Source organism: Gavialis gangeticus, unplaced genomic scaffold, assembly GCF_001723915.1.
Source record: "Gavialis gangeticus isolate Ggan-Ray unplaced genomic scaffold, GavGan_comp1, whole genome shotgun sequence".
NCBI classification, from domain to species: domain Eukaryota; kingdom Metazoa; phylum Chordata; order Crocodylia; family Gavialidae; genus Gavialis; species Gavialis gangeticus.
In genome coordinates, this window is record NW_017729002.1 from 1,759,097 (window position 1) to 1,774,651 (window position 15,555).

Below are 15,555 nucleotides of genomic sequence, written 5' to 3' on the forward strand. Positions count from 1 at the left end.
GGGGCTCCTCGCCGCCCCTCTGCACTCTCGGGGCTCCTCGCCGCCCCTCTGCACTCTCGGGGCTCCTCGCCGCCCCTCTGCACTCTCGGGGCTCCTCTGCACTCTTGGGGCTCCTCTGCACTCTTGGGGCTCCTTGCCGCCCCTCTGCACTCTCAGGGCTAGGCCAATGTGCCCCTGCAAAATACTGTACCTTCTCCGGTGCCAGGAACGCCCCCCGCTACTGGAGAGTCCCTATGAGGCCTCCTCCACCCCTAATAGCCTCACTCGGTCCTCTGGTTAAACAGTAAACACAAAACACAAAGTCCCTGGGCTATAACATAAAGCTAAACTGTCCGGTCAGACAACAGTTAATCCCTACCAGGCAAAGATACTCCAGCTCATGGCAGCAACCTGTGGATACTCGTGCAGCCAAATCTTGGCCTTCTCTCCGCCCTGGCTGAGCTCCTCACTCCTTGGCTGTCAGGGGAGGAACTGCCACCCTAGCCTCCTGCCTGGGTTTAAGAAGGGCTAAGCCCTTCCCCTTCCTGTCAGGGGGTTTTGCCGGTTGCCCCGGCAACCAGCATCTGTGTTGCCCTGGTGGCTGCGCCTCCCCCTCCTCACCACTAGGGGACTCTCTGGAGCCATCCCTGTTCTCAGGCGCAGGGCACCTAAGTGCTCTGTGACATGAGCAAACAGCCCACTTGGTGTTCAAACTGTGTGGGGCAAAATTTTGGGGGACAAATTTTCATGTGATTCACTATGCAGCTGGTACCCCTGACCACCCGCCTATACGTCTACTACATCTGTGCTTCCACCCCTGTCAGCCGCTATGGCTCTGGATATGGTCATCTCCTTGCAGCTATAGGTCAACATATTGTGGCCAGGCAGGTGTGGGAAGAGCTGGAAACTGTGGAGCAGTGATTCTGGGCCAGGGCACTGGTGACACGTAGGAGGTGCACATGGGTGCACTTGAACTCCCTGAGTGTGGTGGTGCACCCCTTTGAAAAGGTGCTGCTGGTCACCAGTCACCCCCCTTCCCAGCCCCCCGCCACCGTCGACACTGCAGGTGGTCTGCAGATGGTCTGCGATTGCCACTGGCCGTTGCTGGTGGCAGCATCTGCAGGTGGTTGCCGACTACCGGTTGGCGCTTGCCACCCTCCTGCCTGCCGCTGACAGCTGCCTGCGGGAGCTCGTTGCTCACTACTACCATGCTCCCACTGCTAAGAGCACTGCCACTGCATGCAGGAGCTTGCTGTGCGCCCCAGCCTCCAGGAGCATGCAGCGTTCGTGGGCCAGGGAGATGAGCAGTGATTGGTAGGAGTGGATCCTAATGGCTGCTGGGAATGATGAGCTGTGATATGCAAACTTCTGCATGTTAAAGGGTACCTTCATGAAAATCTGCCCCACAAATACAGTGGGAAGCAATGGCAATGTGGGCATCCTTATCCTTGGAGAAATGCACTGCCAGCACTATATGGAAGCAGCCCTAGACTGCCTGTGGTCCGTGGCAAACCATTTTGGCATTGACAAGTTGACAGCTGGAAAGGCAATGCAAGAGGGGTGTCTAACAATGATATCGTGAGATAACCATTCAGATGTCCTTTGTGATAATGCAGGACAAACTGGTAATACCCCTTATCCCACGAACCTTTTGGGGACTTTATCCTATGCTGAGTGAGAAGGATGTCTGAACACTTGCACTTTGTCCCAGGAGAAAACATTTTCTCCCTCAAAAAGAGCAACGTCTGTCTGTAGCTATAGTTTATTGGGGTAGGTTTTGTTGGATGTATTCTAAAGCTTGTAAGGTTTGTGGTGGTAGACACTAGTTTTTGAATGAAGTCTCCTGATGCATTCAATTTTGCTTGTAATGTACAATGATAATCAAACCTGGATGCTGATTTTTTTACCAACTCTCTTTTTTCTTTTCTTAATACAGATGCATCACAGATGAATAATGTGGTACCAACTTCTCCCCTCCTCCCTCAGATGACACATCCACATTCATATCCTAACATGGGGCAGATCACAAATCCTTATGAACAACAGCCCCCAGGCAAGGAGCTTAACAAGTATGCTTCCCTAAAGGCAGTTGGTAAGCAAGGAAAATATTGTATGGTTTTTTATTTCGTTTAGGATATTCCATACTCCAGCATCAAACAACATTCAGCTTCCAAGTAAAAGAAAAACCATGCATTTTGGTCTGCTTAGTTACAGTAGCAAAATGGCTCAAATTCTATTGGAATTCAACTGGGAATGTATTCTATACATTAACATGGGGATTACTTACCAATTAGGGATTGTGAAATTACATCTAAGCATTTTAGATTTAAACACTCCAAGGACACCTATATGCATATCTTATATTCAGGTGGTAAACCTATATTGCATTCAGAAACTCTAGATTTGCACATGCAGATCAACTAATTATGCTCTGAACACGTAGTGTGCAATTAAAAAAAATATAGTTTTAAAAATTATGCTTTGTACAAAAATGACATGTATGTCTATGCAACATTAGAGTCTACAATCTAGGTGCTTTCTGTGTGCAACTGCAAAAAAGAATGGCCTTTGTTGTAGAGGAATACATCAGTAGGCTACTGGCACATGACCTAGTTGTATCATGGGGCCTTATGCTTTTAACCATTTCAAAAGTGCACTTCTCAGATTCCTAATGCAGACTCCTTCATGGCTTTTTGCTGTTAGTATGGCTGATTAATTTTATATTTCTTTCCTTTAAAAAAAGAAAAAAAAACAGTTCTTGAAAAAGCAGTTTTGTTGGAGGAGGAACAACGAGGAATGAAGTTTACAGTGTACCTTCCATTACGGAAGTTAAATCCTTAGTACATTTTAAAAGCTTTAAAACCTATAGCAAAGCACTTATGGAGCTGAAGCTTTTCTCACTTTATAGTATCTGTCCTCTTTTAGATAAAGACAACAACAATAATAATAAACTATGGATTCAGCTTTGCCTTAGCTTTCTACCAAGCTTGTCCAGCATACACATAGTGAAAATGATACCATTTCCCCCTAAATTTAGAACAGCATCATGCATCCTGTTTCCACATAGCTAGCTAGCTATCTCAAACTAACAGTGGAACACCTGAGAATATTCTTACCCTGAATCTATCAGTCACCATGCCAGAAGAATTCCTTTTACACAGGCAAAAATGGCCTGCCCCAAACTTTTTTTTTTTAAATTGTGTCTCAAGCCAGTTACCCAAATCAGTTCTGAATTCCATTGACTGAGCAGAGCTTAATTTTTCAAGTTGATGTGGTGCTACCACTGACAAGTATCCTACCTCCAAGACTTTTCAGCCCAGGGCTTCAGATACTCCCAAATCCATGACATGCATACTAGGTGCAAGCCCCAAGGCCTTGGAGTTTAGGTGCCCCCTCAAAGGTTCCTTCTCTAATGCAGGGGCATTTGTACACATGGTCATGCTGCAGCACTGGACCCTGCAACACACCCATTTGTGTAAACGGCAAAATTAGATTCTATACCTGGAAAGTCATAACAATGTGTCAGCACCGAGAAAATGGTGGTGGTGCACTTTTGAATTAAGACACGTCAAAGGTATTTTAGTTCAAAAGTGCACTGCCACCATTTTCTCAGCACTGACGTGCATTTCGTCATTTTTTACACATACATGGAACACAGCACTGGGCGCATCAGCGCGCATCAGAGCAGACAAATGTATGTGTATATATGCCCCAGGTTTCCATTTTATTCTTCAACAAGTTTGCATTAGTTAACACTTTTTAAATCTGAAAGTAGGTCCTTGCATAGCAGGCATAATCAGGAACATTGTTTTCCTTCACAGTTCTGGCTGAATATACCTAGAATGGGAAGAGTAGTTTGACAAATTCATCTGCCTTCAAACCAGTGGTGCTTTGCCACGAGGGAATCATTATGGCTTTGACATAAACCTATCTTTAAATTGCCTGTTTATAGAGTGCCAACCCTTGTAGCTAAACATAATTTAAGTGCAATAAAATAGTAGGTGAAAGATTTAAAAATGAGCTCTGCTTTCACCCGCACAAGAACCAGTCTTGATTTTTTAAAGTATCAGCTTAGCTTCAGTTATTAAGGACAGGTTATTAAAAAAATGTATTGCACAAGGTTCTGGGAATGGTTATATTATTCCTGGAAGATATTCCACAGATTAAGTCCCAATGTAACCAATACTAGGAGAGAGAGTCTTTATTCCCGTTTACTGGCTGATCCTTGTAGGAGGTTAATGAGTCTGCTGCAATCTCAGGTAGAAGAAATAGGCCCTGATTTTTAAGGTACTTAAGGAACATACCTCCATAGGCATTAATGACTTCGCTTAAAATTCTAGTAACAGTGAGGCTTCACACTGTTTTGACAATCAAGGTGAATATGTCATCAGTAAGAGAGATAATGATGAGTATTTTTAAAGTAGAACTAGAGAGTTTCACTATCCAACTGCTCTGAAACCTAAAAAAAGAATTTTTGGCCTCAACCCACAAGAATTGAAAACATTACTCTATCACTGATACATTGTATTCTGACAGATACAAAAGAGACTGAATAATATTTGGTAAAAATATCAAATCTCTCATCAACATCAGTAGGCCTTCCACATATCTATGGGGAAGAGATTACAGTCCCTTGTATCTAGATATGATGAAGAATGGCATAATTTTTTTTAAACTGTCATAAGAGCAATTTAATTTGTATTGCCTGCAACAGCATGAGTCAAAAGTAGAAAGGAGTCATTTGCCCTTTCTAGATGGTTAGGTGGTATGGGGGAAAGGGCTCTATTCATCTATATTTGATTGAAACTTTCTTTTTTTTAAAATATTTAAATTATGAGATTTTAAAACCTTTAGATTAAGAAATCCAGGGCAAAGTACAAGAGCTTCCAAACAGTGAAGTTGTAACTACTGACAAATCAAATCTGAACAATTGTGAGGTTGGTATTGCATCTCCTTTCAACAGCTATGATTTTAACCTTAATCTAAGCAACACTTACAAACATGTAGATACTCACTCCCACTTGGATTATACAATGTTACATTGCTTTTGGCAATCACTTGGAAAAAGCTATCCTTTCATGCAGAGCTATGTGATCTGCTAGCTTGAGATGATGTTAAACAGTTTTCAGATCCAGGTGCAGCTCAGGGTATCAGTTGTTACCCAAAGCTGTCTTTTAAGCAAAGATGCCACTGGTCTGTATACAGAGACTCTGATGCTGTTACACAGTTACACCAAAGTCTGCCTTTCATCTGGGTGTAAACAGCCATACTTAAATTATAAAGTTACTTAGATTCTAATCACTTTAGTTCCATCACTTTTATTTTTCCCTTAGTGTTTGCTGACAAGTGGCTTGAGCATTGATCCAATTACCTTTAGCAAAAAGAGGTAATTAGAACCACAATAATGAGTGTGGTTCTCCTCTCTGTGCTACATAGAAACTACCCACAGTTGTTTAAGTGCAGCTTGTGCCACATGATCTCTTCGATAGAAATTAATTTGTACTGTTAGTATTTCCTCCAAGAAGGACAATCACTCTAATACCAGTATAATAAAGCAAAACTAGTAGTAACCAGGATTATGATATGTAAGTATCACCAATCATCAAACAGTCTTAAGAGCTAAGATGTTTAGAGACAACTGAACACATGAGGTGGTACCAGCTGCAATGTTAAAGTAAGTTTGCGAGGTAAGGCAGCTGCTTTCTCTTATACTAAAGCTTTTGTAAGCTTATTTTTAGGGGTCAACCATTCCGTTCTGTTCACATTAAATCTTATGGCTCCTAGTAATTCAGGTCACAAGATGTTGTAGCTGCGTAAGGTTTGGAGACAAGGTCAGTCTTCGGAACATAAGACCTGCTAAAGGGGAACAGTGTTACTGTTATTAATTAATTATGTGTTAAAAGTCCATGGAGCACCTGATTCAGCAGAGAGAGAGAGCAACCAAGGTTGAAAAGGCCAACATTGACACTATATATTTTATTTATATAGTAAAAGATTGTACATGAACAAATTCAAACAGATACAAATGCATGTTTCCTGCCTAAACTCCTGCAGGTTCATTGGATGGAAGGCATTTTTCTTCATTTCCTGTTCCTAGTTTTTGTGCAGGTTTTGTATTTGTAGCACCCTGCAGAAATTAGAGGCCAAGTTCACCCTTCTCCCACACTTTGTGTTGTCATTTACAGCTGTGTAAAATGCTACTATTACAAGGTAAGAATATTTTATACTTATTTCACATTTGTAAATGATTATTTAAAGTTTAGGATAATGGTGAATTGATCCTGTAACAGAGGGCCTTCCCCAGGCCAGTTAGAAGGTGGCCTGCCCACCTGTTTCTGGGCTACCCACCTGCCTCTCTCTCTCTCATTGTAGCATGGGGCTTTCCCAGGGCCAGTTAGAAGGTGGCCTGTCCACCTGTTTCCAGGCTAACCGCCCACCTCTCTCACCTGCCATGCCTTGATGGAAAATGATTAAAATATTACCAAGGCAGGAGGCTGGCCATTTTCTGCCCTGATGCCAGAGGGCATTATCTGCAGCTCTGAAACCTCCCCTACGCAGTAGCTCATGCCTCACAGACAGCATCTTAGTTCTTAACATCTCTGGCCCCACACTTGGCCCCATAACACTCTAGTTTGGATGCCAACTAGACCCCTTCCCATCAGGTGGCCTACTCTGCCCTCATTATGGGCTGCTTAGCTCCCTGCACTTCTCCCGCTTTTGGGTGTGGTTCCCCCAGGACCTTTGGCCACACAGGCCCTGGCCTCACCTCCAAAGCCAGGCCCTCAGCTGTAGGCATCCCTCACAGTGGGCCACTGGCCCTTTTGAACCTTCTGGTTCTGGCCCCAGCATTGACCAGTCAAAGGTGCCTCAAGTCAGGCTTCTGAGCAACCAGCCCACACTCTTTTACATGGGTCCTCCTTCTCAGGTCCTACTACAGGGTTACCTACCCAATTGTGGGAGCTGGGGTTATTAAGGTGCCCCAACCTGCCTTTCACCAGCATGGTAAGCGGCCTGGCATTTCCTGGGGGCTCCTGTGCCACCAGGAGCCCCACCAGGCCACCCATCCCTGGCAGGGTGCAGTTTTAGGTCATGCCCAGGACCAGGAGCCTCCTCCATTCCCATAGCCCCAGCCCATAAACCTCCAAGCTATTCCTGAGCCTCAGCTCTGCCATCTGATGCGTCTTTCATGGCTGCTAGCAGCAAACTGCTGCTTCACCCTGTACATATCCTGGGTCTCAAAGTGACCACCGTACTCAAGCACCTGGCTGCTGCCTGCTCCAGCCCTTAAAGTGGCAGGCACCCAAAGTGCCCTGCCACAGATCCCTACAGTTATTTCCCCTTTTCCACCAGCTTTATTTACTCTTCCTTTCTAAAGACATACCTCCTGCCTTTACTAGAAGTTTACAAGGTACTGGAGGATACAGCTTGCACATTCCTGTAATAGTGCACAAGCACACATGAATTACTAATATACATGATAAAAAAGAAGAGCAGATCACTGCAGTCAGTGTTCTGTTCTCATTGAATGGCATGCTAGACTCTTCTCACTGTCCAGGATGGGTGACAATTTCTGATGGAGTACACATCCCTGTTGTCTGCTCATATGGACTGGAAAGCAACAATTCTTGTCCTACACCAGGTCATCTAACTTGTTTTTATCTAATCAGAATGCTAGAATCATTCCCAAAGGTTACTACATAAATAATTTGCTAATGCGAGGTTCTATTAGATTTTCCTCAAGGCAATTTGTTTGAAAAGTGTTCAATGAGTAGTGTGTGGCATCCAGCTCTCAATGTTTGGGCACTTTAAATATTTAGTCGCCGTGAAGGTATGAACCTGATTTCCTTTGGTCCTTTCCCAGTATTACATTACTTATGCGGAAAAGTGAAGAAAGTAGTTTTTCTGCATAATTTTTGCATATTACGCATTCACCAACTTGGTTTTTGTTCCATGTTTAAATAGCCATTGCTCATTTATGCACTCCTGACATGCACAGCTCTTGAAGAGGCTGCAGGTAGCGTAATTGAACATATTAATGAAATCTGAGTGCCAAAACATATTAAATATGACACTTTGTCACAAGATTTTTATACCCATCACCTGGTCATTCAGAAGGCATTAATCCAGCTTGCATTCTAACATCATGGCCTCCTAAGATGTAAGAATGTACACGGTACAACTCATTTGAAAGGTAACTTTCTCTGCCTCTCATATTTGCCCTCCCTATCTCAAAATATTTATTATTTTCATTCAGTGTCATCAAGCTATATTTAATACTTCCCTGATCTTACCAAGTACTACAGAGATATGTAGGTGAAACCTGGGAGTACAGAATATTTCTCCAGACAACCATGCTTTTACTTTTTTTTCCATCCGATTCACACACACCCCATCTCTCCTTTGAGGCACTGACTTGACATGAGTATAACAAACAGAATAAACAGTTGCTATGCTAATTTTAATTCTGGCCAAGAAATGTGCAATGATGGAAGAACAAAAAAGCCTCAAGTGACACTAGGAGTTGTAATCTCCCGTGACGTGAAGTCAGATCAAATTGACTGAATTAAATTAAGCTAGAAGGAGAATGTATCTGGAAGCAAACATAGCATAGTCCAGAGCTTGAGGAATCCCTTTGTGTTTCACAGTTCTTTCTTCCCAAAGGAGAAAGGTAAATAGTGTTTCAGTCTTGCTCACAGCTGCACACTGCACAGCCCCAAAGTGAGGAATCTGTAAATAGGATGCCTTAAAGAATACACAATATCTTTTGTTTTGCCACTTTTGGCACTGTTCTGCAAGCCTGAAATCTCCCTGGCAAAGATAAAGCATATGGCAAAGTTGTCTCTTTAGTTTTGGTTACCCTGTAAATCTAAGAAGATGTGGGAGGTTCAAAGGGAGAAGATGTTTTAGAGGTTCATCTGAACAGATCCTCTTTGAACCATCCCCAATATGTGGGCTTGGTAAGATGGGATGATGTCCCCTCATAGACGCAGGGTCTGCAGAGAAGTGATCTTCATTCTGTCCTGAGACAAGGGATGTCATATAAGAATTTTTGCAGCTCTACAAAAGGGGTGAGCAAAGTCTGGCCTGCAGGCCAGATTGGGCCCACAGTGGACTCCATTTCCCAGCAGCCCCTGCCTGTGTCCAGGACCAGGCCAAGAGTTGGGTTCTTGCAGAGTTGACAGCACAGGGTAGAGCTGGGATAGAGCCACAGTCCACTGCCAAATGCCTCTGTGATGAGCATGGGTTCCACAGGCAGGGACATGCACGCTGCAGATCATGGCTCTGTCCTGACTTTGCCCCCTGCTGTCAGGTCCAGGAGATCCTGGCCCTAGCCCCAAACGCAGCTCCCCTCCCAGCCACACGCCCTGCCAGCGCCGGTTGGGCCAGTCTCGATGGAAACCCTAGGAGCACAGAGCTGTCAAGACCCCTCGCTGTCATGGCCCATGCCACTCCTGGGGTCTCTATGGAGACCAGCCTGAGCAGTGCAGGCAGGGGCTGCTGGGGAATGGAGTCTGTAGGGTGACCATTCATCCCTAATTGGGCAGGGTAGTCCCAAAATGGGAACATCAAGTTCAGGTCCTGGGTTGCATGACTCTGGGATAGCATTTGTCCCAGTTTCACAGTGTTGTTAAGGGATCTGGCTTTTCTGTTCACTGCAGAAACATGTGAGAAACAGTGGGTTCCCCTTGCAGCCTGGCAGAGTTCCAGCCTGCAAGGGGCTGCAGGGAGTGGGATGCAGGGGGCGCCACATGCATGTGTGTACACGCACATGCATGTGACCAGAAATACAGCCCCAGGCAGGGATGGAAAGCAGCTCCCCCACTGCCTGCAGGTAAGGCTATGGGGGATACAGATTGAGGCCTCCATGGTGAGGGAGGGAGTGGGGTAGGGTCGGCAGCTGAGGCTGGAGGTGCTGCCCAGCCAGGGCGGTGTTCAGGGGGCCCAGAACAGGAATGTGTGGCAGCAGGGCTTAGCCGGGGAGTGGGATGGACCCATGGATGGCTGGGTGGAGGGCAGTTCCCTGCTGTTGTGTGCATACCCCAGGATGGGGGGAGAAGGGGTCTTGTGCATCCCAGATTTGTGTGCAGGGTGGGGGAGGATGTGGGTTTAAGGCTTCCTGCCCTGCTGTCCTGTGCACAAGGTGTTCCATGCCTGCCCAGTGGCAACAGCATGGAGTTGTGCCCCCTTCTGCTGTCAGGGGGGCAGGGACAACCTCACCATGTTGGTGTGCCTGCCGCGAGGCTCCTAGGGGCAGGACAGCAGGATGTTGGGGGGAGCCCTGATCCCACAGTGGGCAGCCTGCATCCACCTCTGCCCCTCCACGGGTTCTGCTCAGCTCTGCTCCAGCCGTGCTATGGGAGGGGTGGGTGAGAACGTGGGCATGCGTCCTGCATTCCAATTTGTCACCCTAGAAGTCTGGCCTCTGGTCGGACCTGCCATTTTGCCTAAACCTGCTCTACAACCTCCTCTGAAGAAGCTTATTCTATTAGGAAAGGACCCATTCTAGTAATCTGCAGGACCTCAATGAAAGCTACAGATGCCATCTATCTGAAGACACTGAAAAATAATGAAAAAATTATATTACTTCCATGACAAATTCCTCACCCTCCCAGTGCTGCAGGGAGTTGGATCCCCCCGTGTGCTACTTCCTTGAGCTGATGTTGCATGGATTCTAGGTCATCAGCAGAAGCCAGGAGTAAGTAATATGGGAAGAAAGAGGTGAAAAGGCAGTACCAGGGAAGCATATAGCAGGGAAGAGGATCTGTATGTGACTCCATGAACAATGATATGGCTTCACATTTAGAAACAGTACAAGTACAAAAGTCTTATTTGTGGTGTGCTACCTACCACTACCCACCCTACTGCTAACTGATAAGTACACCCAAACTTATTTGGAAAGCCTCCAAAAAGTCTAGATTTTTTCATTTCTGACAGCAAAGTTATCTTCAGCTACAACAACCACAAGTGGTTGCACAAAAATGGATGATGAGACTCTCAGACATAGGAATAGCTCACTGGATTTAACACCCAAGAAAGAGACAGGGAAGCAGAGACTAATGCATCATTTGTCATATCCAGAGGGTGATTCAGTTAATGATTTCATATATCTAGAGGTATGTTCACTGTCACACATAATGCTAAATTAGGCAATTTGCCTGATTCAAAACTGGGGTCATGTATCTATCTCAACCAAGTGTGACATAAAAGCCTGATAACGTTTTTCTTAAAACCAGGGTGACTGGATTTAGAGCCTTTGGGTGTTCATTTTTAAAGGAAGTATGACAATGGCTAATCCTTGCTCCCCCACTGGATATAGGAGACATGATTCTAAGCATTTAGGCATTAATACATCAAAAACATTGAATTACAAAATACTTGGGACCACAGGTTAAATTTTAGCAACTGTCCATACAGCCTACCCTTTTCTCAGGCATGTAATTGATGTCCTACATGGGTTATTTCATGGAGACCTCAAAACCTGAATTCCTGCCTGCTTTGTGCAGATTTTCAGGACTCAATCCAGATCCTAATGAATTCATATTTTTCCTATTGACTTCAGTACCTGCACTGACCCCAGATGTCCCTTTACACTTGTTTTAGGAAAAGAAACCTGCCCCAGTATCTTTATCCCAAATTTTCTATCTCCTATCATGCAACAGAGTCATTTTCCTCCGCAGAATTGGAGGCATTTTAATTATACTGCAAGAACTAGGTTTTTTAATGCCTCGGTATCCCAGGTACCAATGTATATATTATCAGCTGTTTGGCTAATGTCTTGTTAAAGCCTTTAATAGAATTACATTTTATTGCAGAGTGACTGGTGATTTTTTTCATTCTGAGCCTGGGGAATTTTACAATAATCAGACATCAAAAAAGGTGTTGGTCATGTCACAGAAATATCCATTCTTTGGCAGTTGAACGGAGCTATGAAAAGGCAGCTCCTGAGAGATAAAGTTGGTCTTAGTAGAAAAGGCACCTCAGGCCACAGGAGAAACTGTGAACAGTACTAGGTATAGGAGAGGAAGCCTTAATACCACAATGAGAAACGCTTAAACAGTTTCATCTGTGTTATCACACCTTTACTTGTTAAATAACATTTCCAGATTTTAAGTATTCTGCAGGAAGTAACCATAGCTACTGTTAGTGCAAAGGCTGATTTTTAAACAGTCACTGAAGTAGTCAAGCATGGAAAAGATACAGAAACATATTTATGCCTCAGTTTGACAAAGACAAAATACAGACATGGAAGTCCAAGTTTGAAATGGGCCCAGTGTCTATTTTCATTGGGGATGTTGAACCTCATGACATTTTGAGGAACTCTTAACCTTTTTCTCAGTGTTACAAAACTAGCTTAAGTCTGTAGATCACTTTATTTTCTATTATTAAAAGCCATGTTTCTTTCACTTCCCTTATTTTACAACAGGTCTTTCATTTTTTAAAAAATGAATAGTTTCCCAGTTAAAAGAAAGCATATATAGTGCTTTATGGTTAAAGATATCCCTCTTGTACCGAAACCCTTTCTCTCTCCTTGAAAACTAACATTTTCAAATTCATATGATATGAGAACATTAAAAATGAGATAAAATGAGTCTCCTCCATACCTAATTTTCAGGGCAGGCAACATGCCGACTTATAATTGCAACGTCATAGGTCCAGCTGGGCTAGTGAAGAATATTATCCTGGTAAGTATCCCTCCCACATCCAGTTCTTCATGATAGAAGAAAATGGACTTGGGCAAATCTATTTCCATCCACTGAGCAGATCTGCAGTGGACTTGGGTAAGCAGCCAGTAAATACAAATGGAAGCGAATCAGTCAAGCCTATTTTCATGGAGTTTTAATTATTTACACGTAATTTTACATTAAATTATATACTAAGAAATGGACAGTGTGAAGCCTTAGTGGTTCTTGTATCTACTCTAAAATAACAATGGACCACTACCAAACCCAGTTCAGCTTTAAAAATAGGCAAGGATGGATGCACGGTGTACAGGAGTTTTACATTTTTTGCCAGCCGTGCTAATGCGCAGTAGAATTAGCCCATTGGGCATTAAGCGCCTCATGCAGACATGCCCAGAAAGAGGTATTCCATAACCCCATTGGCATCTAAAATCAAGTATAAATTCAGAAAATGAGAAACAAGAAATCCTAGTTTAAGAAGGAAAAATTGGATGGCCTAAGAGCCTGATTCCAAATCCCACACTCACACCTAGTATATCAGTGCCATCAAGTAGTCACATTGACTTCAGAGAAGCTATTTGAAAATCAAGGTACTGTTCAATATGACTAAATGTATCAGAAGTTGCTCCTAATAAGAATGTAATACTGTCTGCTTTTGAAGTATTTTGATTTAGTGTGCTGTGTTTGCAATGTTTGTGACATGAAACAGAACAAACATACCAGCATGTCTTGATTATTTTTTTTAGGAAGTTATGATGGTGACTTTGCTGCGATGACACTTAAGTCACCAAAAGGTACTGTATTCTTTTGCTCTTTTGTTCCAACTAAAATCAAATCCAGTTAAGCTTTAATAATCTTCAGGTTTTTTTGCACTGGTGCAGATTGACATCAACTATATGATTTTTTCCAACAATACTAATATGAAACAATTAGGCAAATGATGTGAATGAATCCTATATTGTAAATATAAATAGCAGCTGTTATCAATCTGCCATTTTGGTTCTGCAAAGGATGTTCCAAAAAGAACAAACATATATATGAAAGAAATTTCATAGAGATTACTGATTTACTTCTACTCATTTATACTTCAATAATGAAAAGGCTTGGGGCGAAAGAGTGCAGTAACATGATTCACACTGCACACAAGGAATTTTTCCCCATTTTTGGGGGGTAGGGACAGTGAAGAAGTAACAGAGCTGAAAAATTGAATTTGCTGAAATATTGGCTGTGTTACTACAGCAACTAAAATCTCCACTACAATATCAGCAGCATAAACCAGAGCCTCCCATCAGCATGGTTACACTGAATAAGACTTGTGCTTTTTATAAAGGAAATGTTTACATGACTTTTTAGGATATACAAGCTCCTATCATGAAAAGTGTGTTTGATCCCACAAGCCACAGAAGAGCCACCATACTGGGGAAGGCAAACTAGTCTGGGATGATCTCACTTATTTCCGCTGCAGACAGTCCTACATCTTTGGCTCTTTCATTCTATGAATAATGCAGGGAAGGAGAATGATCAAAGTCGTTTTGATTACAGTCCTTGCTAGTTAGTGAGGAGGAGAGGAATTGAGACCTTATGAAGGGAAACACTTGCTTAGGTGAAAAAATTATTGCTTTTGATTAAAAGAACTTTCAACCATGGGGCCTAACTGTTTAATCAGCCTGCTCCTTTACAGTTTCTACCCTTTCTGTCAGTCACAAATTCCCTTGGTGTTAAAAGTAGTGAATGATTCAGTTCACAAGTTTGGGGGAGTTTTGCTTTGCCACTGGGGTTGGAAGAAGACTCCAGATTTTGCCTAGTTAGGAATGTCAATCAGATAAAGTTGGTTTTCTTCCAGAACTGCAAAACAACCAAGGTTCAGTGTAAAATTTCCCCGAATTTTGTTTGAAATGCATCCCTTCTTTGCCAAAAGTTTTAGGAACTCAAAACTGGCCAAACTACAATGAAATAATAAAAAATGAAGCTGATGTATGGAGAGGGAAAGAGAAAAGAAAGAAAATGAATGCATGTGGTATAGTTTTACTTCACATTTTTCCTTGCTACTCCTTAACATTTAAAAAAAAAAAAAAAATGAATGCATGTGTTATAGTTTTACTTCCCATTTTTCCTTGCTTCTCCTTAACATTTAAAAAAAAAAAAAATCAACAGCTGTCTAATGGATTTAATTTATGCTACAGTTAAGGTTTCAGAAAAGGACATGACTTCAGCTCAGAGCACTGGTGTAGTTGTTAATAAACAGATTAAAGGAAAATTAGTCTTGCAAAGGCAAAAATAGTATATAAACCAATACCACTTTAGTCTGAAAGTAAAATTCTTTTCTCAGAAGCAGTGGTGTACATCTGGAATGACTGAATTACATAACATATGATCCTAGAACTGAACTGTGGTGTGCAGCTTCTCCAGCTTCTCATAGTGAGAAGCATTTTTAACTAACTAGGGCAGGGATGGGCAATTATTTTGGCTGGAGGGCCGCTTAACAAGTTTTGGGGCGCTGTCGAGGACCACAAGGGTAGCCCCACCCTTTCACAGGTACCCTGCCCCCTGGTTGCCAACTTGGGACAGGAAGTCCCAACTTCTGACCTTTGCCACCAGAAGTCTCCTCCCGTTGCCCTCAGAAGTACTCCTTTTAGGAAGCAGGCTTGCCATCTTGGAACTGGAAAAAAAACAAATTGATATACTAAAAATCAAAGCTCCACAATGACATATTTTAATTTTATTTAAAAAAATATATTTTGTCCTGATTTGTGTGTGGTTGTGTTGTGTATAAAGAGATGATTTTATAATAGTTCAAAATGAAGTCTTACTCTTGTATAATTGGAGATGTGTGGGGGTATGGGTGGGTGGGTAGGGGGTTTGTGGGGGGCTGTGGGTATGTGTATGTGCTTGCATG

General features: G+C 43.0%; 1 protein-coding gene across 2 annotated transcripts in view; it reads left to right on the forward strand.

Moving 5' to 3' along the window:
• The window catches only part of SHISA9 (shisa family member 9), a 442,625-nt gene that overhangs the window by 407,265 nt on the left and 19,805 nt on the right, over nucleotides 1-15,555 (forward strand). Inside the window, exons 3-4 of one of the 2 annotated variants that reach the window (XM_019507422.1) lie at nucleotides 1,916-2,071; nucleotides 13,406-13,453. In XM_019507422.1, coding sequence (XP_019362967.1) covers nucleotides 1,916-2,071; nucleotides 13,406-13,453 — 204 coding nt within the window. The remainder of the gene's footprint in view (nucleotides 1-1,915; nucleotides 2,072-13,405; nucleotides 13,454-15,555) is intronic. The other variant, XM_019507423.1, reaches the window with a different exon arrangement.